The sequence below is a fragment of the Gopherus flavomarginatus genome, chromosome 6 (genome assembly GCF_025201925.1).
Source record: "Gopherus flavomarginatus isolate rGopFla2 chromosome 6, rGopFla2.mat.asm, whole genome shotgun sequence".
Classification (NCBI taxonomy): Eukaryota; Metazoa; Chordata; order Testudines; family Testudinidae; genus Gopherus; species Gopherus flavomarginatus.
This window is the reverse complement of record NC_066622.1, coordinates 85,427,449-85,455,143: the sequence shown is the minus strand read 5'-3', so window position 1 is coordinate 85,455,143 and position 27,695 is coordinate 85,427,449. Positions and strand designations below refer to the sequence as shown.

At 39.3% G+C, this 27,695-nt stretch overlaps 1 protein-coding gene across 3 annotated transcripts in view; it reads left to right on the top strand.

Annotated features, from left to right (window-relative positions):
* Positions 1 to 27,695, top strand: part of OGDHL (oxoglutarate dehydrogenase L) — a 118,419-nt gene that overhangs the window by 5,057 nt on the left and 85,667 nt on the right. For 2 of the 3 annotated variants that reach the window (XM_050959087.1, XM_050959086.1), the window contains exons 2-3: positions 11,245 to 11,479; positions 24,505 to 24,693. In XM_050959087.1, the coding sequence (XP_050815044.1) occupies positions 11,273 to 11,479; positions 24,505 to 24,693 (396 nt within the window). In that variant the 5' untranslated portion in view covers positions 11,245 to 11,272. Of the gene's footprint in view, positions 1 to 10,760; positions 10,810 to 11,244; positions 11,480 to 24,504; positions 24,694 to 27,695 lie in introns of those variants that run through there. The other variant, XM_050959088.1, reaches the window with a different exon arrangement.

Genomic DNA, 27,695 nt, shown 5'->3' with positions numbered 1-27,695 from the left:
CCATCGTGGTCCTCGGAGTGGAGGTGGGGTTACCCCCAAGTATTTCATCCAGCTCTCTGTAAAAACGACAGGTCGTGGGGGCAGCGCCGGAGCAGTGGTTTCCCTCACGGGCTTTGCAGTAGGCACTCCGCAGCTCCTTCACTTTAACCCTGCACTGCAGTGTGTCCTGGTCATGGCCTCTTTCCAGCATGGCCCTTGATATCTGCTCATAGGTATCGTAATTCCTGGAGCGCAGCTGAGACTGCACAGCTTCCTCCCCCCAAACACTGATGAGGTCCAGCAACTCGCCATTGCTGCATGCTGGGGCTCGTTTGCCACATGGAGCCATGGTCACCTGGGAAGATTTATTGATTGCACTCTACACCTGGCTGAGCAAACAGGAAGGGGATTTTTAAAATTCCTAGGGCATTTAAAGGGTGGGTCTGACGCTTGGTCACCTGAGGCCAGGGCAGTAGAGTTCGAAATGATGAGCAGAGTGGCTGAACAGGCATTCTGGGATACCTCTGGAGGCCAGTAACAGCGCTTTTGGTGGCCACACTGGCAAAGCAGCGCTGCATCAGCAGCGCTATAATTGTTATTCCCCGGGTCGAGGTGGAGTACAACCAGCGCTGTAGCCAGGGAGATGCAAGGCACATACAGCGCTGTAAGTGTGGATGGTGAGTGAGTTGCAGCGCAGTAAAGTTACCACCAGCGCTGCAACTCTCCAGTGTAGCCAAGCCCATAGTAGACAGCACTTTAAGTCGATGTAACTTATGTTGTTCAAGGGGGTAGCTTTTTCACACCCCTGAATGACATAAGTTGCATCGGCTTAGGTGGTAGTGTAGGCAAGCCTTGAAGAACAAAAGTGACTTTCTCCTTTCTTTCAACTAGTTGTTCTAGCTACTCTAGGAAACTGAATGTGATGGTAGTAATTATTGTGATGCTACCAATTTTATTTTCCTCTAAAGCATACCGACTTGGCTTTGTTTGTTTGTAAAAGATAGGGTTGTATTTTTCATTTCCTGACTTATTTTTTCATTATATGTTGTTTGGGTTTTGCTTGCATATAGAGGATTTCAAGTATTTATTGTGTGTGAATAAATGGTTTGGCTACCCAAAAACTAAACAAAACCAAACCCACCAAAACAAAAAAATGCAACCCAAAACAAAACCATTAAGGGGAATGGATATTTCTGCATTTAGTTTGTAGTGATGTCTGAGCAATCCTCCTTCCTTTCCCCCTTCTCCTGTCTGCTTCTGTGATCCAAGGCTACTTATTCATACCTCACTTGTTCAGTTCAAATGTCCATAAAGCACCATCTTCTATGAGTTTTTCTATCTTTATCCATTCTTCTGTACCAACCATATGTTGTAGAGAATTATGCTGTTGAGGAAACTCTTAAGAGGGAATTGTACGGAATGCATTTTGAAAAATAGCCATGCTAAGGGACAGACTGTTAATGTTCTTCATGGAGACTTTATACCACAAAAATCTAAAAGACCCACTATATACACCTGGTGTTCTAGGAGGAGAATGAGGTCAGTACAGTCTCCATCACATACACTGTAGCTGATCCTTTTAATTGCTCATTAGAATTAAGTATCAAAAGATTACCATTGATACTGGACCTACTGTGCCACAATCTTTCCCTTCCACCTACCCTTCCTCTAAAAGGAAGATTAGACACAGGGCTGTGGTAATTGACAATCTTGTCAATGTCAAAAGATAGTTTCTTGTGCAGGGGTTGAAAACTAGTTTATCTTAAGCTGTACTACAGTACAGACATATAGGCTTTCAAACTTAAATCCCCTAATGCTGTCTGTTTTCCTCCACTATTTTAATGCTGGAGTAGTTTATTTTGTTTAATAAATATCAAGTTTGCTTTTCCTTCCAGTTCAGTACTCCCTTCTCATTTTTCAATCCCTGGTAGAGATTTAATTAATATTTTCCTTTTGGTTGCTCCTAACTCAGTATGCTCCCTTGCCAGTCACTGTTTTCATTTCAAGGTTGATTTAGGAGGCATTGTGAAATGGAATAATCCTAACTGCTTCTTGATTCTGTATGTTGCCCTTTGTGCTGGTTTTTGAATGATGGGCTCAGGGCTGAGTAGGCCAGAATGCTCTGTGATTACACTTGTGGTCTCTGATTTGCTAAGTGTTGATTCTGACAGCTGATGTCTGTGCTGGAGAGCAGCAAACACAAGGGAGGAACCAGGAGGAAGTTAGATTTATTGAGCAAAATTAATCCTTAAGGTAAACCTGTTGATTTTGGAGTTACATCAGAGATAGCTTTGTCCACTTCTGTTTTGTATCTGTGTAAAATGAGGTATCACTTTTTTGTTAGTCAGGGATAATATGTCTGGTAACATTTTTCCTTAATCTTTGTACCATCATAGAAAACAACTAATCTTTCTTTGAGTTTGTGGATTATATATTTAATAATTCAATTATCTCTTAAAATGGGACACTGACGCTCTTTTGAATTTTAAGCAGAACAAGTGGAAGATGGCTGTTTTTTTTTCTCTGCTAGAATATTTAAGAGATACAATCAACTTGAGATCTAGTCCATGTTTTTAAAAATGAGGTAAAAGTAGCTTTTGGTGTTACATCTGCTCTGAATACCCCGGTCAAGTTTTGTGCTTTTACCATCATTTTAAAATGTTTCTCTTCTGCAGTTGCAGTTGTTCTCAACTCTTTGCTTTAACAACATTACCAATACTTGTAGCATAGGTAGTTGAAACATCACCCAATATATGATTGGTTTTTAAATTGGCAATGGCTCTTCAAGGACTAATTCAGTGTTCATGCTCTGTATCCCTGTATTTTTTCATGCCTTTATTTATGCATGCCTGCCAGTGAGCAAAGTGATGTCGTATAAGCAAAGAGTTATACCCACTTACCTCTTGACTCTCTTGTTCCTGCTGTGAAGTCATATACTTCATTGTGACGTCTCAGTTCTTTCCTCAGTAACACACTGACATGAGAAATAGAGGACTTTTACATTATGCTATGGCAGATGATTTGATATGCGCATAATTGCTTTTAATGCCATTATATTAAATAAACTATATACTAGAAATACCACTTAGAGGTCTAAAACATATATTCTTAACTCTGCCAATAGTATCCCAAATGGCTTTGGATTTTTGTGTGACTGTCATCTGTTTCACAAATATTTATTATTTATTGGTATTACCATAGCACCTGGGTGCTCTAGTCATGACCAGGACACTGTTTTGCTAGGCACTGTACAAAGACAAAACAAAAAGACAGTCCCTGCCCCCAAAGAGCTGACAGTCAAAGTATGTAACAACAAATGGAAACAGATAGACAGATGGGAATACAAGGAAACAATGAGGCCGCGTTAGTCAGTTTGATAGCTAGTCATCTCAGCATACCAGGGCCATAACTGTTAATTTTTTTGTAGACTTCACGGAAAAGGAATTTTAAGGAAGGATATGAAGGAGGATAATACTAGCTTGGCAGATATTTTTGGGGAGCCCCTCCAAAGTGTGAGGGGCAGCATGGGAAAAGGTACGAAGATGTTTGTTTGACGATGTAACAAGCTGGTGATGGAGGTTGGCTTTATGGGCATGTCAGTTAACATCTCGATAGTGAATTAGAGAGGATCGGTAGTGTGGGGTTAGACTGAAGGGCCTTAAGGGAATGTCTACACTGCAGCTGGGAGGTGTAATTCCCAGGATGGGTGGACAGACCCACTAGCTCAGCTCGAATTAGCATGCTAAAGTAGCAGTGTGGAAGTTGCAACACTGGCAGTGGCTCAGACTAGCCTCTCGAACTTGGACCCAGGGGGCCAGGCGGGCTTGGACTTGGGCAGTTAAACTGAGCTATATTGAACAGAGCTACCATGAGTTTGTCTGCCTGTGCTGGGAATCACAGTTACCAGCTGCAGTGTGAGCATACCAGGAAAGTGAAGACAAGCAGATTGTCTGATGCAGCAGAGATGGGGAGAGCCAATGGAGGAATGCAGAGAGAGGGATCAAGTATCAGAGGGTAGCCGTGTTAGTCTGGATCTGTAAAAGCAGCAAAGAATCCTGTGGCACCTTATAGACTAACAGACGTTTTGGAGCATGAGCTTTCGTGGATGAATACCCACTTCCTCAGATGCATGATGACATAGTCAAAGTGGTGGGCTAGGACAACAATTTTAGCAAGAGCATTCTGAATGGATATGAGTGGACCAAGATTGTATTTGTCAAGGCCAGAGAGAAGGATGTTGCAGTAACTGAGATGAGAGCCTGAATGAGAGTTTTAGCTTTGTAGAGGAATAGGAAAGACTGTATCTAGCAATGCTGGGAATATGCAACCCTCATTGACTTCAAAGAATGCTGAGGGCTTTAAGCATAGATATCATAGCACATGCACTACATATTGTAGGACTAGTATCTCATCTCATAACTAGTTTAACAGTTCCTTTTAATATGATCGTATTAGCTTAGTGGTCACTGAACAGTGGCAAAGTACATTGGGATAAGGATTGTATTTTCAAGATGGCTGTAATTTCACAAAGTCAAGTTGCTGTTTTTATGTTAATGTTTCATATAGAGAACCTGATAGACTCGGATTTCAGAGTCTTTGCATAGTGACTCGGCATCCTGCATGTAATCTTTCCTGATCCATTATTATTATAATAGTTTTTCTTTCCTTGAGATTGAGACTGGCAGAGCATGTTTGTGTCTCATGACAGAGGAGGCAGTACATAGTAGGCCTTTTAGTGATGATGCTACTCTTTTTTAGATGCACTTGTAGTAATAATTAAAAGTAGGCTTAAATAGGAAACTAGTTTCAGCATTTACTTTGGAGGGAGTGTGGTCCCTTGCTAGTAATAAGATTTTTGTATCGACTTGCGTCTGAAAGCACGGTTCAAACACTAACTCATCTTTGCCATAACCTTGTGAAATAATTGCTACTTTCCATTTCCTCCCCATTAAAATAGATAACAGGTTAAATGATTTGTGCAAAGCCAGCCAAAAGTAGAATCAAGGTTAAAACTCAGAAGTTCCTGGCTTCCAGATCCATGCTTAGTCCCCTAGACAGTATTGCCAAATACTTGCATTCGTTATTGGCATATTGATCTTACTGAGGAGACTCTATTCATTTCATCTTGTATTTCTGTAAGTGTGTCCTCCTTTTCTCCTTATTGATCTTCCATGTGGGTAGATAGGTTCATGCTTTGCATTATATTCTTCCTAGTTGAAAGCCGTAGTACAGGTGAGTATTTGGCAACCGCATATCTTATTTGTTTCCAGTATGGCACAGGGATATGCTTCGGTATGCTCATATCAGGCTGAAACACATACTACTTTTACTCCAGCGGGAATTCCACACCACTGTGCATGCACAAAATTCATGTCCCCCACAGATTTTTTTTTTCTCAGCAGAAAATATATATATTTTTCTCTGCTGGAGAGGCACTGTAATTATACCTTGTGCTCACCAGTGGCTGCTGTGGTGCCAGAACACAGGGCAGCCAGCTCACTGGTCATAGCAACTGATAGGGAGGTGCAGAGGCTGCGTTCTCCACAACGCCCTGCCGCGGAGCTAGGTGAGGAGTCATGGGATGTGGTGGAGACAGTCAGCAATGGGTTGCTATGGGGGAGGTCACATAGACTGGGGTTCAGAAGGGCTAGTGGGAGAGACAGACTGGAGCGGGTGCTGACTGGGAGTGAGGGTGCAGGGCCACAGGGGGATGAGGCGCATGAGTAGGGGTGCATAGACACATGGGGTGAGGTGCATGGGAATGGGGAAGAGGGGTTGCATGGGGGTGGGGTCAGATGTGCCTCACTGAATGGGAGAGGCTAGAGGTCAGCCAGGGTCTGCATGGAGGAGGTACCTCAATTTCCTAATAATCCCGCCTTCCCCCAAGAACCCCCTCGTAACCTGTTCCATACTTTTCCCACTCATATCCATCAGCCCTCCAGGTTCACTCCCAGGCTCCTTCCCAGCAATTACTTTCCTCTCCCTCAGCTCCTCCGTTACCCTTGACTCACCCAAGCCCTTTCACCGCTTCTGAGGGGTGCGGAAAATACCTTTCTGTATTGTAGTTTAAATGAATTATTACTCAAAGTTCTGTATTAACATGCTAGTAAGAAATCTAATTGTCAAAAAATATTTCCAGAATCTTTTTTGTTGTCTGTTTTGTTACAGACATACTTGCTCACAGGTATTTTGAAATAAATTACGAAAATAATTGTAACTGGCATGTTTATATTGTGGTGTTTTGACAATAAAATATGCAGAATTTTAAAATATCATGTAGAGAATTTGTAATTTTTTGGCGCAGAATTTCCCCAGGAGTGTTCTTTGCACTCATGCTTATTGTTTAATATGGAGAAACTGTGTCTCACAGTTGTAGGTCCAGAGAGCATGTATATCCCAGTTGCTTGCAGCTCTCTGTGTGAGGTGGCAGTATCTCAGAACTGTGATATCTGTTACATTGAAAGGAAAAATGATGGTGTGGAATGCACACCGGACTAAATTGCCCTATGTCTTTCTTTAATATATGTTTGCCTAATAAGGGAATTTTGTAGCCTGTGTCTAACAATGATGCAGGGCTTTCCTTTCTTTTGATAGTTGTCAACAGAGAAATGAGTGATAACTAGGAACTATTTAAGAATATTTTACTAAATGCTCAAAAATCCATAACAGAGAGAGACTATACTGGTTTTAAAACAAAAAATCAACCCGCTTCGGGATGAAGTGACGTCAGTGGAATAAAGGCGAAGTTGATAGCGCTGAATATAATTTAGAGACTAGGAATTGTAGAAAACCAATAAAGCAAGCAAAAGGACAGAAGGAGAAATCAATGGCTAGCAGAGTTAAGGACAATAAGGAGGAGTGTAAGTACATTAGGAATAAAAGGAATCCTAACAATGGCATTGCTTCATTACTAGATAGAAATGGAATTTTCAGTAATACTGTAGAAGGCAAAAGTGTTTAATATATATTTCTGTTCTTTATTTGGAGAAAAAGCAGGATGATGTTTTAGATGATTAAAAACTGGCTGATAGCTCTTAAAATGTAAGTGTAGGCAGGGAATCTTCATAATCAAAGCTGGTGTGTTTCTGGTGGTGTCCCTCGGGTCAGTTCTTGGCCCTATGCTGTTTATCATTTTTGTTAGCGACCTAAAAGAACACACAAAATAATGACTGATTATTTGCAGATGAGACAAAGATTGGGGGAGTCGTAAGTAATGAAGAGGACAGGTCACTGATACAGAACCATCAGGATCACTTGATAAGCTGATTGCAAGCAAACAGTGTGTGTTTGAGTATGGTAAAAGGTGAAGTCATTCATCTAGGAATAAAGAATGCAGGCCATATGTACTCTGACCTGGAAAGTGGTGACTCTGAAAAAGACGGGGGGGGGGAGGGTCATGGTAGCTAATCAGCTGAATGCGAGTTCCCAGTGTGACGCTGTGGCCAAAGAGGCTAATGTGATATATAGACAGAGGAGTATTGAGTAGGAATAGGGAGGCTGTATTACTTCAGCATTTGGCACTGGTGCAACTGCTGCTGGAATACTGTGTCCTGTTCTCATGCCCCCAGTTCAAGAAGGATGTTGACAAATTGGAGAGGGTTCAGAGAAGAGCCATGAGAATGATTAAAAGATTGGAAAAATGTGCCTTATAGTGATATACCCAAGGAGCGCCCTCTGTTTTAGTTAATGAAAGAGAAGGTGAAGAGGTGATTTGATCCATGTATAAGTACCTGGGTGGAGAATAGAAATTTGATAATAGAAGACTCTTCAGTCTTGCATGGAAAGGTTTAACAAGATCCAATAGTTGGAAGTTGAAACTAGACAAAGTCAGACTGCAAAAACATTTTTAACTGTGAGGGTAATTATCCATTTGAAACAGTTTACCAAGGGGTGTGGTGAATTCTCCATTACAAGAAATCTTTAAATCAAGATTGGATGTTTTTTAAAAGAGATGCTCTAATTCAAACAAATTAATACAATGAAGTCCTATAGCTTGTGTTATGCAGAACGTCAGACTAGAGGATCACAATGGTTCCTTGTGATAGGGTGGACTACACCCAGAGGCCCTCATCACACCCGTCCCAGGACAGGAGCAATGGAGCAAAGTCCTCCAACTGGCCTAGAAAGACTATGCGGGAGGTTGGAAGGAGCTAGCTAATCAGAGGGTTGCAGGCTAGCATGAAAGTTGCTGCAGTGAAGGCCAGAGTCAGCTCCTTGCTAGAGCCAGAGGAGTGCAAATAGTGTTCCTAGCGTGAAAGGGAACTGCAATACCATGCACAGCTCAGTGTTGGGAGGGAGTGGGGGAGGTAGGAAGAGGTGCTCCTGGTTTGCTGCAGGAGCTGAAAGACTGGACACAGCAGCTGCTCTGGCAGGAACCGGGGAAGCAAGTAAGGGCCTCCTAGCTGGCTGCAAGTGCTAAGGCAGATAGTTGCTGGCAGGGACCAGGGGGGCAAGGAAGGTGTTCCTGGCTGTCTGCTGACCCTTCACAAAGCAAAGGGCCGCAGAGAAGTGTCACAGGGAAATGTAGTTAGTTAAAGGGATGTGGCACATGGCTTCTACTTAAAGGGTCCCTGGGTTGGGGGCTGGAATAGTGGGAAGGCCTGCTCCTCCTGCCCCCTAACAGCTACTGGGGAGGTAGTTATGCCGTGAGCGAAGGGCTCAGGGAGGGCAAAAACATTGCCTCCAGGAAGGAAGCCCTGGGAGTATGGCCTCAGACCAGGGCCAGGACTGTTTAAAGATTTCAGACACGCCTGACCAGAAGGGCTGCTTTTGAGGGGTACCCCATTACATTCCTTCAGGCTTTATAATCTTTGAATCTAAGCTGGAGGAAGTTGACCTGTAGTTATCTGTGTGAGTAGTCTCTACAGTGGATTGCATATATGTTTGAAGAAAATTTTATTGACCATCTGAGCCTGGTGTTTTGTACATCATAAGGGATTTCACAGCAGTTACAAGCTTCTCCTTTTTAGTGGTCCTGGAAGTGCTGCTGCCTGAACTTCAGTGAGATTAGTTGGTGTCGTTTTTGCTAAACCACCTTGCATGCTGGTGATTCCGTTGGGATTTTTCCTGCACTACTGTAGAGAGCCTTTTCTAATTGCACAAAATTACTTCCACTGCTTTGCTGATTAACATATTTTGTACTGGCTCAGTACTTCTGTACTCTTTCTGGTCTGAGGTGAAGACATTAGTTTTGCCCCAAAGGTTTTCACACGGTGTTATTTGTGTTAGCTCTTAAGTATTACCAAAATGCAAAAGATTTTAAAATATTTAATAGCAATTGTACTAAAAGCATGCATCTCCTAAGAGTAAATTACTTTACCTTCATGACTTAGGATAACATCTTGGGGCTGCTTGCAGCAGAGGGAGAGACATCTGGAATCAGGAGAGGATCTGAGAGAAAGGAGGGGAGGATTTTCATGGCTAGCATTTTCATCACATCTCTTTTGGCATGAGGAGATGATCTGCTGATTGAGCAGGAACAAAGCAGGTATTTGTGTATGTTCTCCAGATGTGCATAGGAGTAGTTCTTTCTTTAACTCACACATCTGTCAACACTTGCCTTCTGAGTGCACAGGGCTGAATCTGTCTATGGTAAGAAGTAGGAGCACATTTAAAATGCCCTTTTCAAACGAGTTTAGTGCTCCCCCCAGTTTGGGCAGTGATTGGGTGGAAGCTTCTTGCATGAGTCCTAAACAGTGCCTTCTATGTACTTTCTAATAGTATGTTTAGAAATAAAAAAGTTGCCTGTGAGAATGGGAGGGAATATTTTTCTTTTCTCCAGGTGGTGGTGATTGTGATGTCTTCAGAAATATTTTCATGCCAATTCTTCAAATGCACAAAGTGAAAAATATTTTCCCTCTAATCTATGTCAGTTCTAGTAAATATAGATGTAAATAACTATAGTAGATAATAAAATAAAAATCACCTGTCTGATTTTTAAGTTGGTGTCCTTTTAGAATTTTTTTAAAATTCTGTATTTAAAACTTGAATATGCTTCCTTTAAAAACTTTGTTTTAGTTATTTGTTTAGTTAGTGACCCAAGTAAAGAAATTCACAGCTAAAACTGACAGTATAACTAGATAATCCATACGAAGACCTGTCTCAGTGGATCAGTGTAGCTGATTACTGTGCTTTGATCATCATGTTTGCAATACTTATGCATAATAGCACAAGTCAGGGATGACAAGTCGGGGTTAACTTTTTGAATATTCTTGCTTTATATAATATCGTTATGTTCTTTTAGTTTTTCAGGTGTCTGTTTTAAAGTGGAAACAAAATTACCATCTTCCCCTAACATTAATGTTGGTCTTCCTGCATTTTGATTTGTCTAATAGTGTAGTTGGATTCTTGTCTAGGTTTCAAACTGTAGTTTACATTTTGGAACTCTAATTCTGAGTGAGAGCTGTGTATCCTCAACTGGCATCACTAGAAGTTTCTAATGCTCAGAATTTCTCAGATGAAGATGAAAATCTTCACGTGTGATTTTTGTTTTTTCCCCCTTCCCCCAAATTCTAGGAAATTCACTTGTCCAGTTCAAGCACGCAAAGAAACTAAGTGGTCATTGGGCATAACAGTGTATCTTCTTCACTTTTCAGGAGTGCTCATTTACACAAATTATAAATTGTTTCAAAAGCATAATCTAGGTGATCATGGACAGGCCACCCCGTACAGTAATGTTGTCTTAGTTAAACCTAAAGCCAACATGAACTCTTATTCAAGTCCCTCTTAATGTTCCATGCACTCCCTCCATAACACATGGAGCTATGAATTTGTGACCAGCAGCTCCATCTTCTCGTCTCAGGCACAAGATGTGGAAGGAAGCCCTCTAAGGTATCTCTAAGGGGTTTGGTCTTTAAAAATGCCACTACAACTGCCAATATCACCAAGGGGTGTGAGTGAATGAGCGAGTCTGTTTTCTTCATGCATCCAGGACATTGGAGTACATAGCTCAAGCAATTCCCTCTTTATAGTCATAGAAGCCCTCAGAGTCATCAGTTCCAGATTCTGTCAGCTGTTTGGGAGATGGACTGTTGGGTATGGGAATGGGCAACTCCTTAGCAGCATCTTCACAACTATAGACAACAGGGATATCAGAGCATAGGCTTCATAACTGATAAGTGGACTTTCCACTGTCTTGAAGATATTTTGTATTTAAGCTTGAACTTTGTTAAAGAGGAAATGTATGGCATAAGGCTAGATTTCATAGTAAGATATTGTAGTGTGTTGGACATTCTTCCGACTATGTTTATTTTGTCTTTTTAATAGACTTGGATCTTCTACCTAATGAATAAACATGAGTCATTTGAGGTTTCTTGTAGCTACCTTGAAACCTCATGGCATTCAATTTTTGGTAAAGCAAGATGTAGTCAGAAAGGTATTTCTGCAGAGCCAACGATATGTTTCATCAGGAGCCACAGAACCATTCCTGAATGGAAGTAATTCAAATTATGTAGAGGAAATGTACTACACGTGGCTTGAAAACCCTAAAAGTGTGCATAAGGTAAGTCTAACTGAAAATTCTACTGTTAAGATAAAAAGTATAAATCTTGATTACACACTTAACTTGTTGACTATTTTGTAAAAGGTCTTTTATTAAATGAAAAATATGAAACTAATTATATGTATTGATCATTGCAAGATATGAAATTGTAGCAAAATAAAAATATAAGGAAGCCCCAAATATGGTGAACTGGTTTGAAGAATATGGGATGTCTTGTGTTATGAAAGTAACAGAAACAGACATCTGATTTTCAGAATTTTTGTTGCAATATGATTGTTTAATCAGTTTATTGAAGAAAATTAGTTATGATTTACAGAAATTTCAAGCTTCTAATATTTGTAATAGGGTCACAACATATCCTCTGCTATACTTAAGTCATATGTATCCAGAGTGGTATTTTACAGCTGCCTAAAGGAGTTGAGTGCTCAGTTCTCCTTGCTGGCTTTGGAAATTCCAGCCTTAAATGGTTTTTGTAAAACTACCTTCTTTAAATTTCTGCCTATAGTTTGGAAAATGTTTCACTCTATACATGTCTCTAAATTCCAGACACCTACTAGATATTTCCTAATTGTTACCTCTATACTTTATATTTTTTTAATGAAAAATATTGTTTAAGGCTGTCGAGTAATCACTGTTAACTCACATGATTAATTCAAAAAATTTAATCATGATTAATCTCAGTTTTAATCGCACTGTTAAACAATAGAATACCAATTGAAATTTATTAAATATTTTGGATGCTTTTCTATATCTTCTTCAAATATATTGATTTCAGTTACAACACAGAATACAAAGTGTACAGTGCTCACTTTATATTACTTTTATTTACAAATATTTACACTGTAAAAATGACAAAAGAAATAGTATTTTTCAGTTCCCCTCATGCAAGTAATGTAGTGCAATCTCTTTATTGCAAAAGTGCAACTTACAAATGTAGATATATATATTTTTTGGTTTACATAACTGCACTGAAAAACAAAACAATGTAAAACTTTAGAGCCTACAAGTCCACTCAGTCCTACTTCTTGTTCAGCCAATTGTTAGGAGAAACAAGTTAGTTTACATTTACGGGAGATAATGCTGCCCGCTTCTTATTTACAATGTCACCTGAAAGTGAGAACAGGCATTTGCATGTCACTTTTGTAGCCAGCATTGCAAGTTATTTACATGTCAGATATGTTAAACATTAGTATGCCTCTTCATGCTTTGGTCACCATTCCAGAGGACATGCTTCCATGCTGATGATGCTTGTTAAAAAAAAATGTGTTTAATTACATCTGTGACTGAACTCCTTGGGAGAGAATTGTATGTCTTCTGCTCTGTGTTTTACCTGTATTGTCATATATTTCATGTTATAGCTGTCTCAAATGATGACCCAGCACATGTTGTTGTTCATTTTGAGACCACTTTCACTGCAGATTTGACAAAACGCAAGGAAAGTACCAATGTGATATTTCTAAAGATACTACAGCACTCAACCCATGGTTTAAGAATCTGAAGTGCCTTCCAAAATCTGAGAGGAATGAGGTATGGGGCATGCTTTCAGAAGTCTTAAAAGAGCAAAACTCCGATGTAGAAACTACAGAATCCTAACCACCAAAACAGAAAATCAACCTTTTTATGGTGGCATCTGACTCAGATGATGAAAATGAACATTCATAGGTCTGCACTGCTTTGGATTGTTGTTGAGCAAAACCCATCATCAGCATGGATGCATGTTCTCTGGAATGATGGTTGACGCATGAAGGGACATATGAATCTTTAGCACATCTGCAAGTAATATCTTGTGACGACAGCTAAAACAGTGCAATGCGAACGCCTGTTCTCACTTTCAGGTGACATTGTAAATAAGAAGTGGGCAGCTGGAGTGATACCACATACATAAGAGTAGTAGACATGTATTTTTTGTTCACAATTCTACGTTTGTAAGTTCAACTTTCATGATAGAGATTGTACTATAGTATATGTATTAGATGAACTGAAAAATATATTTTGTTTTTTACAGTGCAAATATTTGTAAAAAAAAAAAATAAAGTGAGCACTTTTCACTTTGTATTCAGTTATATTTGAAATCAATATATTTGAAAATGTAGAAAACATAAAAAATATTTAAATAAATGGTATTCTATTCTATTATTTAACAGCATGATTAATTGTGATTTGTGATTGATTTTAATTGCTTGGTAGCCCTACATTTTTCTCTTACTCTGAAATTTTCTGTCAATTATCAAGTCTTTTTTTGTTTGTATGAGGATGCTAATTCGCTTTAAGTATTTGCCTTTATGAATTAAGTTTTTTGCATGGATTGGAATCTTAACTATTTATTTAGTTACAGAAAATTACTCTCCTGTCTTTCTCTGTAAGAAATAGGGTAAACTGCTTATAAAGTGTTTAATGGAACACTGCTATTGTGTTTTGTGCTTAAGACACACTTTTATAAATGTGTCTTATTTAGAACTTGGTTCTATTCTGATAAATCATCTATAAATGAGTAAAATGAGGCATACAAATAATTAAAAGGGAGGCCAAAATTAGCAATTATGATTTTTCTTTTGGTTTGTCCGTGTGTGAATTTAGTTCTGTTGAAAGGTGACAGCATTGGTGACACAGAACAAGTACAGCACAGACTGTGCAAACGTCCCTGTTTTTACCTTACCTCTGAGCTGGAGGGCCCATCTTCAGAGCTGAGAGAGAGAGTTCAGTTTCCATGCTCTTTCTGGCCTTGGTTCTTATGAAGAAACTGTCAGCAAAGTTACCCCAACAAGTGTTGTATGGGATGGTGCGGTTTATGAATTCAGTGGATATAGTCCTGAGACCACCTCCTTTTATTCACATATGTAATTCAACACTTCTGAGGTAGTGACAATTTTGGTTATTAATGACATGGACAGTTTTAAAAATATTAAAAGGGCATTCATTTTTTCTCATCTAAATTGCTGGGGCATATGGCTGTTGTTAGCATCTCTTTTAAAAAAGAAGGGAAATTGTTTACTCTTTTTATGCCTGACTGCTCCATGGAACTTACTCATCTCTTCTTGTTTTAATTAGGCTGAAAACAAAATGTAATTTGACAAATGGTTTTCTGTGTGTTGGTGTTGAACAAATCAAAAGGAATATGTACAACATCATTCAACACAGTAAATTGATGATGTGGCCTTTCACTTTTTTTTGCTAGCAGTAATTTGGAAGCCATTTTTCTGATTATATGTTAAGGAGTTAAGATAACAATGGATGGAGTGTAGATTTCTTGTCGTAAATTGTGCGACAACTTGTCTTTGTCTTTTCTATCTTAAAATCTGATCTTGTACCCATGTGAGGATGACTAACGTAAGGAAAGGGCTGAAGACTATTCTCTCAGAGATTTACAGGATAGGGTCTTTAGACTTTAAGATCGTCAGGACAGAGGATATGCCTTACTTTGTTTACAAAATAATGTGAAATCATACATTTTTTTCCAAGTGTTTCACAGCATTTTAACATTGCATGTCCTATTGACTTTGATGGGATTAGCATGGCTGGAAATCTGAGAGGTGGTAAGATTTTTAAGCTGATTCCACTCACTTCTTCCTGGAAACTCCTATAAATCTTCATGAATCTCTGCTCCCTACAGTCTTTCTCTCAGAAGGGCACTAGAAGGGGTGTGTGTGTGTGTGTGTGTGTGTGTGTGTGTGTGTGTATGTATATATATATATATATATAATCTGAAACTGACACTCTCATTGTTGGCACTTATAGATCTCACTCTGATATGCAGATTGTTAGGAACTTTTTGGAAGATAGAAGAGAGAATAAGGATAATTATTCCAGGGGAGTTTGAAGGAGAAAGTAGGATGGGATTTCTCTTGGAAACTATTTTACACCCCCATGCCCCTCCTCCCTGGTTGATCCTTTTCTGAGTTGCTTTTGTTCATCTTTCTCCTCCTGAAAGTAGTATCTAAAACAGCTATGGTAATAAAATGACATGAGTTCTGAACAAGGTGTCATTTCTGCTCACAGAGTGGTGTCAGGGACATGGATCATAGGGAGGAGGCTTGTCAAGGCTCAGTTATTACTATTATAAGATTAATTACAGAACTGCATGGTTTGATATTGAGTACATAATGTTTACCATGTTTTCCTGTATGCAGCCAGTCTACTGTGTGTGTGTAATTGCTTCCTTATGTTGTATGCTTGGAAATCAGTCTCTATAAAAGAAACACTGTGCTGTATGAATGTGATACTAAAAAAATAAGTTCAAGGAATCTTGTTCAAAGGCTTTATTGTGCCTTCGTTTCATGATAGGACAAAGTACATTTTAGTAGAACATGGAAATAGTTTTATTCTAAAAAGCCTATTTCAGATTTTTCTGGAGTGATGCTAGAATATAAAATAGCAAGTAGCCTACCTTTTATGTATGTTGATATCTACTGCTTTACAGTAAGTAGTAACAAAACACTATCATTGAATCATTTGAATTGTGTTTATATTTGTTTGAGAGTAATAGCACATTTATTTAATAGATTTGCAGCTTTGGAAAGAAATATTAAAAATACAGGGCACGACAAAACTTACTAAAGGTTTAATTCCTTTTTATATAGCTCTATTTAATGTCATAATTCCTTTGATAGTCTTTTCTTCCTATTACTATAACTTAAAAAGTACCATCACAGATCTGGTTATTTATCTTAAAGAATTTTACTCTTTCAATTTGTAATGGTTATGGAACTAGGTGGATCTCAGTCCATTCAGGTGCATGGTAAGCTTTATTGGTAGAGACAGATTCTGATAGACAAGAGCTCCAGAAGACTGCATTCTGATGTCTTTCAAGATTGATACCATACAGGTTTCTGAAGGTCTTGATGGATGTGTGTCTAGGAAAAACTAATTTTCTTTAGCTAAATGGTGCATTTTTTCCCTTCTGTCTGATGAAATGTCAGACCTGCTCAGCAAATCGATGCAGTCAAGAACGTCAATAGCAAAAGCGAACTATACCCCCATGTATCAGAGGGGTAGCCGTGTTAGTCTGGATCTGTAAAGGCAGCAAAGAATCCTGTGGCACCTTATAGACTAACAGACGTTTTGGAGCATGCATCTTTCATGCATCTGACGAAGTGGGTATTCACCCACGAAAACTCATGCTCCAAAACGTCTGTTAGTTTATAAGGTGCCACAGGATTCTTTGCTGCCTATACCGCCATGTGCCTCATCTGCCTGTATCTTCAGATGTAACCATTCTGAAGCTATTCCTGAAGTCTTTTTTGTTGTATTGAATTTGCATAGCAAGAACACGGACTGCAGTGTTTGAACCTTAAAAACAGTTGTTAATAATTTCTGAATAGACTTGTGCACCAACAGCCTCAAAGGCCATTTGTCTAGAGCCATATTATTCCATTCCTCGTAGGTCTGCCCTGTAATATACTGTTTTTATATCTAAATGTAAAACCTGGTGAGAGACTTGACAGTAAAAGTTACATTTGTCCCCTCCATGACTGTGACTTTGAATTTATGAATATCGAATGTCAAATATGCTGTGAAAATTAGAAACATGAACTAATAAGCTGTTTGAAACTTCTTAATTTTAATGGCCATTCAGAAAGGACACTAATAATCAGGTAGCTTAATATAGCATTTCTCACTACCTGAAACTTGAAGAGTAACTTTCAGTGTACTCTAATATGTGAATCTTTTAATGTTGCTTTCTGAGTAACTATGTGGAAGTACTCTTTCAGGAAACCTTTCTTAATACAAGTATGATTACAGAGTACTTTGGATGAGCAGTCCAGTGTACCAGCTCAACTCCAGTCATCTAGAATCTACTAACTATGTACTCTGAAGATCTAGTTTTGGTATCCTGCTGAAACTTTCTTGGATAAAGAGATTGTCATCACAAACTCAAATTGGTTGTGTTGTGTCTGATTAGAAGCAATGAATTACGTGATAATGCTTTGCTTATGTTGCTAACTTTGTTTTAAAAAAAAGTTCAAATAACCCAAATACCTGTCTGGATTTTGTTGTTTAAATTGTTTGGGTAGGGTTTAGCAACAGATGAGGAGAAGGACCTTGGGGTATTGGTAGATCACAGGATGACTATGAGCCGCCAGCGTGATATGGCCGTTAAAAAAGCTAATGCGGTTTTAGGATGCATTAGGCGAGGTATTTCCAGCAAAGATAAGGAGGTGTTAGTACCGTTATATAAGGCGCTGGTGAGACCCCACCTGGAATACTGTATGCAGTTCTGGTCTCCCATGTTTAAGAAGAATGAATTCAAACTGGAACAGGTTCAGAGACGGGCTACTAGGATGATCTGAGGAATGGAAAACCTGTCATATGAAAGAAGACTCAAAGAGCTTGGCTTGTTTAGTCTAGCCAACAGAAGGCTGAGGGGGGATATGCTTGCTCTTTATAAATATATCAGAGGGATTAATATTAGAGAGGGAGAGGAATTATTTAAGCTTATTACCAATGTACACACAAGAACGAATGGGTATAAACTGGACACTAGGAAGTTTATACTTGAAATTAGATGAAGGTTTCTAACCATTAGAGGAGTGAAGTTCTGAAACAGCCTTCCAAGGGGAGTAGTGGGGGCAAAAGACATATCTAGCTTTAAGATTAAGCTTGATAAGTTTATGGAAGGGATGGTATGATGGGAGAGCCTAATTTTGGCAATTGATCTTTGATTATTGCCAGATAAGTATGCCCAGTGGTTGGTGATGGGATGTTAGATGGGATGGGATCTGAGTTACTGCAGAGAATTCTTTCCTGAGTGCTGGCTGGTAAGTTTTGCCCACGTGCTCAGGGTTTAGCTGATCGCCATATTTGGGGTCGGGAACGAATTTTCCTCCAGGGCAGATTTCCAGAGGCCCTGGAGGTTTTTTGCCTTCCCCTGCAGTGTGAGGCATGGGTCACTTGCTGGTGGATTCTCTGCAGCTTGAGGTTTTCAGACCACAATTTGAAGACTTCAATAACTCAGGCATAGGTTAGGGGTTTGTTATAGAAGTGGATGGGTAGGGTTCTGTGGCCTGCTTTGTGCAGGGGGTTGGACTAGATGATCACATTGGTCCCTTCTGACCCTAGAATCTATGAATCTAATTAATCAATGGGATTTAGTGAAGTTAAGCATGTACGTAAGTGTTTGCAAGATCAGGGCCTAAGTCTTTAAGATTGACATGGAATCATTTATAGGGAATTTGAATTTCTAATGGGTAGTATCCCATGAATTATAGAAATAACCTTCTACTGTGATGTATGTGGTATCATTCCAGAGACTTGCACTTCCAAGACCCAAGGCAGTATGCCTTCTCAGATTTCCTACACTAGAGTCAGAATAACTTTCTTAAGATATTAGTAAAATGTGGACTTAGTACTACATTGGAATAATCATACAGTTTTGGTCTGTCTAGTACCTGTCCTAGGATACAGTGAAGGCCCAGTATTCAAGCATTAAATGCAAATGTTCAACCTATCTACTTGTACGCATACCTAATTGATGGGGAAGTACAGGACCTCTTTTTCAGTGACTTCAGAATAGTTTTTATGAGAATTGAAAGGATTTCCATCTCTTGGGTTCAAATATTCCCGTATGCAGGAAAAATGTGAGGTGGGGGAGGAGGGGAGATGACAAGCAACTGAATCCTCACTCAAATATTTCTCCTCCCCTCAAAATGAGGTGTGTATCAAGCTGTTGGGCATTAAGTGGATGGGTAGGGTTCTGTGGCCTGCCTTGTGCAGGAGGTCAGACTAGATGATCATATTGGTCCCTTCTGACCTATGAGTCTATGAGTAAGTGGGAGGCTGTGTTGTAAAGAAGGAGCTTCTACCTAACCAGCAGCATCAATGAGCATCAGATGGGAAAACTCCTAATGGACTAAACATAAATCCTGAATAAATAGATGGTGACAGTCTATGTGGCACCATTTTTTGAAGGTACAGGTGTTTGACAATATGCCCCTAGGTACAAGTACCCTGCTGGACAGAACTCTATGGCCAGTGACATCTGGTTGAAAGACTAGCTCATTTTCTCTTGTTTCTCGGAATCCTGTGCATTTCAGAAAGGAACTTTTTCATAATGAATTAAAACCTCAAAACTACCGAGTTAGTTGACAAAATATGACTCTGTAAGAAGTCTGAATTTCTCTAGATAAATGGGATGACTAGCGGGGGAGAAGAGTGAAGGGAAATTGCAGCTCATCAATAGTACAATTGACTGTGTGCTCAAGAAGAGTTAATGCTGAGATTAGAAACCAAATTCCTCTTGTGAATGAATAAGCTTCTAAAATTAAAGGGTTATTGCTACTAGCTTAAAATTAGCATGAATGCCAAATAACTTCAAGAAAAAAATCATACGAGGAGGCGGGAGGTATCTGTCCTGCTTTTGCTTAGCCAAAGTGGTGCATTAAAAATATATCCGGTGGCTGGAGATGAAACAAAGCATTCTAAGGAATTAGAGAAGTGTTGTTTTGCTTCAAGTTTAATGGGCGTGGATGGGGGATGGAGGGAATAGAGGAGCCCAATCTGTTTTGTTAACAAGTTGCTCTGATTTATGCTAGTTCAGGGCCATGTGTATACAGTGCAGAACTTTCAGTCACTCGGGCTCCCTGGAACAATACAGCAAAGCAACTGCATAGTAAATTGTTTGCAAATAGCTTTAAAATTTAATGTAAATAAGAATAAAGAACATCAGAGACTCTAGAGCCGAGAGGCTCTTAAAACACCCGATCTAAACCACAAATAACATTTTGTCAGCTCTAGCCACTGAAATAATACCTGGTCCTAGAATTTCAGTGTTTCACAAATATTGAATATCACTAAATCCCAGTGAGGTGGGAAACAGTATTGCCATTTTACAGATGGGAATGCGCAGGCACAGAGGGATTGTGTGGGTTACCCAATTTGTGTCAGACCCAGGAATGGAACCCTTCTGACATATGGGCCTGTGATGCCATATATAGGGGGGGAACTTGGTTACTATCGTGTGTGTACTCGCACCAGTGGAGGCCCCCTTCCTCTCTAAGAGTACCATGAAAAACGAAAAGCTGCATCTTGCATTTGGAGCCTCTTGGAGCATTGTGGGTTGAGGCTAGCTTGGAATATGCTCTTTCAATGCATCCTGGGTGCCTTGTCCTATCCTCTTTCCTGTCAGCATAACCCATTTTTGGGACTGTACTGGCTGGGCCTCACTGTGCAGACTTTCTAGCTCTGGTTACTGCACCCTTGGTTACAAAGGATAATCAAATCCATTAGCTTTACAAGGGTTTAGAGAACATGTCTCCAACCTAGTCAGTATTGTTCTGACTTTCTGTAGATGATGTGTTTTGAGCTCTGGTTCCACTAGGGAAAAATGAAGTATTTCTAACTTTTCAGGATTTTTCTTTAAATAAAGATTAACAGTTGGCCTAGTGAGACTGCATTGCAATTAAATTCCACATCATGGCATTTACCTTCTACTGTATCTGAAAATACCATCTATTTGAAAGCAATCACAATTATCCTTTTTGGTTTTCAGTAATGTTGTTACATCATCATCCTATTTCAACAATGAGAACAAGTTGTGTGGTAGTTCTATATCTGACGAAGGGTTTAAAATGTGATGGCTAATGTCATATTTTGCTGTAAGGGTTCAGTGCAGAAGGGTTTTTCTGATGGTGTTTTTTTTTTTTTTTTAGCAGTCAGGTTCTAATTAGGCATTTGTTTAATTTAAATCCATTTTTGTTTTAAAATTTTAAAGAATAACAGGACAAAATTTTAAAGAATAACAGGACAAAATAAAAACGAACAATCCTGCATCATCAGGGGTTGCCTAGTAAATCTGTTCCACCTCTGATTTCCATCACTGGATTGGAAAAAATTGTTAATAGAAGCTTCCCCAGTTTGACTAGCTCAGGGGGGAAAGAGGGAAATATTAACAATTTTTTCCAATCCAGTGATGGATATCAGAGGTGGAACAGATTTACTAGGCAACCTCTGATGATGCAGGATTGTTCCTGTTTTGTTTTTTGTTTTTATTTTTTAGTCCTGTTATTCTGCTGTCCACTTCTGTTATCATCAAAGCATTTAATGATGTGTGGCAACATATATGTTTAGATTAGAAGAGCAACACTCTCCTCTGAAAAGATACAGCTTGGGAATCCAGATGGTGGTGAAAAAAGAAGAGGATTGTTGTCTTGGTTTTTTTCCTTATTAATTATATTAGATTTAAGCCAGCATTTGTGTTGTACCTCAAGGAATTTGTATGTCTTGCCTGAGAAATAAATATAACACTAGAGAAGGGATTAGCTCCAGGCTTGTTAATTGTAGGGGGAGCTGAATATTATGATTTAATTCAAATGGTTGTGATTAATCTGGAGACATTTGAATAGGATTAGCTGATGCAAATAGATGAATCTTTTGTTTGTGACATTTTTGACTTTTAAAATGAGTATCCTTGTAAATTTTGTGTGTCACAGCCACTTACATAACCTTGAAATCACAGCCCTGAAGTCTGGTTGACCATGTAATAGCTTGACATGCTGAAGAAAAAAGCCTGATCCTGACCTCATTCAGACAAAACTCTAAATGTAGTCGATAAGACATCTGCTTGAGTGAACAGCTCAAGGATTGGGCCTGAAGAGAAGACTACTGAGTATCCAAAAACCCTTACAATATAATTAAAGAAACCTGCCTGTTTTTATTAATCAAGGCTTTCAGATTTAAATCTTATAGAGCAATAATAGAACTCTCCTAGTTATATATCTAATGTTTGGCCATGGCTACACTAGAGAGTTGCAGTGCTGGTGAGGGGGTTACAGCGCTGCAACTTAGGATGTGGCCACACTTGCAAAGCATGGCCAGCGCTGCAACTCCCTGGTTGCAGCGCTGGCTGTACACCCGGTCGAGCCTCGGGTGTAGGGATTCCAGCGCTGGTGATCCAGCGCTGGTCAGCAAGTGTGGACGCCCACCAGCGCTTTTATTGACCTCCGGGGTATAAGAAGGTATCCCAGAATTCCTGTCCACAACAAACTGGAAGAAAGGGAGAGCTCGGAGTTCAACCAAACTGCTTATTTAAAAAAACAAACACAGCTCCTGTTTGCTGAGCGAGCGGAGGCAGGCAGGGGAATTACTTTGGAATGTTCACAGCTGTTTGCTTGAAGAGAGAAACAGCACTCTCACACGGCAGAGCTGGAGGGGGAAGTCTGTGTTGAGCAGTTGCTTATCTGGTCTGACGGGTATTTAAAAGTACATAATTTGCATTTAGTGAATGAGAGAGCAGTGGGGGAAGGGAGTTAGAAATTTTAAAATGATTGAAGGTAGGCACTGTGTGTCTTCCAGTCCTTAGAACTTGCAAGGCAGGGAGCTGAGAACAGTGTCAACTCCAAAAATCCATTTTGTCTGTCTCCTCCACGCTCCCTGTCACATTCCACCCCACCCCCCTCTTTTGAAAAGCACGTTGCAGCCACTTGAATGCTGGGATAGCTGCCCACAATGCACCACTCCCAACAGCACTGCAAGTGCTGCAAATGTGGCCACACTGCAGCGCTTGTAGCTGTCAGTGTGGCCACACTGCAGCGCTGGCCCTACACAGCTGTACGAACACAGCTGTAACTACCAGCGCTGCAAAACTGTAAGTGTAGACATGGCCTTTGCCTGCAATTACATCATAGGTAAATGGACTGGATGGATAATGTTATGCTTTTAGCAATTTTGCACTTTAGTTTTCTGTAAAATAGCCAACTAACCCATCTTCCCCCTGCAAAAAAAGCTTATTCTACTTGACTTTTTGAAATTCCCGTCTGACAGGTCATTATCTATACGGTTAGCAAGCTGGAATTTATTTTTCATTCTCCAGTGGCATAATGGACAGCTCTATAGCACGGCAGAATTAAAATCCCTAGAAATGAAACAGCAATAATAGTTTTACATTTAGCTGGTACCATGGAGTTGCCACAGAACATGAGGGTGGGAGGGGATACACGGCAGTGTATATGTAATCTTGTCTGAAATTGCAGCACAAAATGTATGTGGCGGCCAAAGATCTGTCAAAGAGATCTCACAAAACTGAATGATTGGAGCAACAAAATGGCAGATGAAATTCAGTGTTTGATAAATGCAAAGTAATGTATATTGCAAAACATAATGCCAACTCTACATACACCACTCAGGAAAGAGATTTTGGAGTCATTGTGGATAGTTCTCTGGAAAACATGCGCTCGGTATGCAGCAACAGTCAAAAAAGCTAATGATGTTAGGCCCTATTAGGAAAGGGATAATAAGACTATAAATATCATAATCCCACTGTATAAATCCCTGGTACACCCAAATGAATTCTGTGTGCAGTTCTTGTCACCTCATTTCAAAAAAGCTATATTAGAAATGGGAAAAGTACAGAGAGGGACAACAAAAATTATTAGCATGGAACAGCTTCCGTATGAGGAGAGATTAAAAAGTCCGGGACTTTTCAGTTTGGAAAAGAGACAACTAAGAGGCGGTATGATAGAGGTCTGTAAAATCATTAATGGTGTGGAGAAAGTGAATAAGAAAGTGTTATTTACCCCTTCGCCTAACACAAGAGTCCTGGGGGGGGGTCACCCAATGAAATTAATAGCAGATTTAAAACAAACTTCTTCACACAACCTGTAGAACTCAATGCTTGGGGATGTTGTGAAGGCCAAAAGTATAATTGGGTTAAAAAAAGAATTAGAAAAGTTCGTGGAGGGTAGGTCCATCAATGGCTATTAGCCAAGATGGTCAGGAATGCAACTCCATGCTCTGGGTGTCCCTAAACCTTTGACTGCCAGATGCTTTACTGGACAACGGGACATGGATCACTTCACAGTTGCCCTGTTCTGTTTATTCCCTCTGAAGCATCTGGCATTGGCCACTGTCAGAAAACAGGATACTGGGTCGATGGACCATTGATCTGACCTAGTGTGGCCATTCTTATGTTGCCACATTCACTGTCACGTGGAAAGTTAGTGCTTTGAATCATGGGTTTTATTTGATCTAATAACGCAATTTTCTTCCTTCCTTCCCCTTTTCTGTTCATCCCTCTTCTCTGCAACTTTGTCCAGTCTTGGGATTTGTTTTTCCGAAATGCTAACGCTGGGGCTCCTCCTGGTCAAGCTTACCAGACACACTTACCAGATCTTTCGAAAAGCAGAGCGTTGTTTCAGAGTCATGGATTGGCAAAGACACCAGGTAAAGCTGAAAAACTGGTTGAGGACCACCTGGCTGTGCAATCATTGATCAGAGCATATCAAGTAAGTGTGCTATTGCTACTTAGTATTATATGGGGGAGGGAGTTTCCTTTTAAAAGCACTTTGCAAATATTAACTGATTGCTTTCTTGTGTTTCCCCTGTCTGTTTTTTCCATCTGTTTTATGCCTAAATTGTAAACTCTTTGGTGCAGGTACTGTCTTTTTATACTGTGTATACAGTGTGTAGCTCGGGGACCCCATTATAGGCCTGACCCTCACTAAGTGGTACTGCAATACATATTGATCCTCATAACATTTTTAAGAGACTTATAACCTCTGTGTGTTCCAGTCTGGACAACTGGGATAAAGTTAAGTGACAGTACCGCAAAGGGTGTCCATATCAGAGCAGGTACAGTTGAGTTCATCTTGGTTCTTTTATTTCACGCATCACTGTGGAACTGGAGCACCTCTAGGGTTTTTCCTCTTCACCAAAACAACTGATCCTCCGCTCCACCTGCTCATCTAACTCCATCCAGATGGAGAACTGAGTCAGAATAAAGAAATGTTCTGAAATCCAGCTTTTTTGCTTGAGCAGATTTTTTCCTGTGTAATAGGTGATAATACAATCCGTTGCATATAGTGCAGTAGCTTAAACAGTAGCTGAATTAATGTCTAATTTTTTTTTCATTAAGGTATGTGCAGTGAAGTGAAACTCTTCATTGTTCTCCACAATATGCTTTGCTTTATCTGAATCTGTTCTCAGTCAAGGGAAAGCCACTGTGATCTATATCAGTTTTACCTTCTGAGTTCTCTTTCCCTGGAAAAAAGGAAGCAGTATACTTTGAATGAGTGAGCAAATTCAGCAAAATGTGAATCCCGATCATTGTAAATACGAAAGTTGACAAAAATAGTTTTGTGACTTGTTTAGGTTATTTCCCTTTCAGTTCATTCTATGGTGTCATTTGGTTGAGAAGTAGCATCCTTGGCCCGATGCGAAATATGTTCCAAAGTGTTAAATTAATGCATACTACAGTATGATAAATAGGTGCAAAGACCTATGTAAATAGTCATGTCATAAAGTCACTTAAATAAAAGTAGTCTATGCAGAAAACACGGTCAATTTCATACCAGCCTGTTGTTCCTTCACTTATGTAAAATCTATAGCAAAATTTTGTTGAAGTAGCAGCAAGAATTACAGAACGTTTGGTTGCTTTGATGCTAAAAAAAGCAATTAGAAACAAAATACCCAGAGAACACAACTTTTCCTTTATTTGGGACTATATATTTCCTGACTTAATTGATGCAATAGAGGTGTCTCTGTGTATTTTAGGGATCTCCATGACAAAATAATGAAAGGATTATTTAAAAGCATTTTGGTGATTATAGATGTATCTAATCCTCTTTATAAATTGTGTTGAAGAGATGCTATCAATTGTAAATGCTTCTCTGTCAGATAATTAAATATAGTGGAGAAAGATCTAAAACTTTGATTTCTTGGACTTGCTAGTTTTGTGCTTTTTGTAGTAGACTGCTTTGTGGCCCTTCTATTGGGAAATTCAGTAAATGTACTGCTTCTTTCTAATACTGGATTCTAGATGCTGTGAAGGAGGACTTACTACAAAATCCTATTTGTAATTTTGTTAATCCTTTTCCTCCCCCTCCCCGCAAAAAAAACGCTAAAATATTTCCAAGTAAATTTCCTGATTTCTCTCATAAGATCAACTATAAGATTTCTTATCTCTCCACAAGACATAATAAATCTAAAGCACATGCTTCTGATAATCTGTGCTTAAATTTATGCAAAAGCTGTATATGAATATTGAAGCAAATTTCCCATCTGTTACTATACATAGATGTTGACAGGGATGATATCTGTATTGATATATTTTTCTTATTATGCTGCTGCCACACTCTGAAACCAATGTGGGGAGAGGGAGAAAGTCTTGAATCTTTGTTGTGATCACCTCAAACTTCATCCTCCTTTTTCAGAGTCATATATCCTTCTGTTCTTTATTGGGGTTATGTTTACGTTTGAAGCCAAATCAGAGCTAGTGTTTATGTTCTGTAATTACGCTCAAATCTTATTAATTGTTTTCCACTATTTGTGTCTCAAATTTCAGGCAATCTCTCAAGAACAGTTAAGTAGATTTTTACCACCTTTGGCTGAAATCTTGCAAGAAACATTTCAAGAATTTCAGCCATATATGAACTGAAAAATAAGACTGTTCAAATTTTGGATCCAATGCAAAATTATTTGATCCTGAGTTTTGAATAGGAGCATTCCTGCCCCAGACAATTTGAAGGGGCTCATATGAGGCTTTTGTGTTTTGCCCTTCTGTATTAGTGTTGGGTATTAGTTCTCTACGGGTGACAAACAATTCCATTAAAATGATTGATTAAAATGCCTTACATTGGATTAATTATAGAACCTTACTTAATATTTACTAAATTACAATGCTATCTTAACCATTAATTTAAATGTAGTTCATGGAAATGCCTCACCACTTTTTCTTTCTTTCTTTCCCTGTAAATATAAATCGGTCTCTAAAATATGCTTTTGTACAGACTGTTCCTAGCATGACTTCCGGGAAACAATGTAGAGTTAGGGGACTTGCTGTATCTTGGACATTACCATCAGTTGCTTTCTGCTGCACCTCTTTACCACTCCCACTCCCACTCCCCATCACCTATGAGGTATAAGTTAGTCATTTTGCCAAATTGAGGCAGGTAAAACCACTATGCCATTTATGCCTGATATGTAAATTATATTACCACTCACGTCACTGCACAATTTACCCCAGAGACTACCACTGGAACCTGCATCTGGTTACCCCAGGTTTAGTGTTTTGTCCTCACTGACACAGCAGATTCTAAACACAGGCTGAACTTTGGTGTGATCTCAAGAAATCAGTTGGGTTCTTTACTTTTTAAAAAAAAGTATAAACACAATAATTAAATAAAATGTGCAAACAAACTGCTTCCATATCATCTTCTGTTATATCTTATTAGTTCAAACAAAGGTTTTCAAGCTACGTTGGGTGGATTGTTCGAAGTAGCCTGTCCTA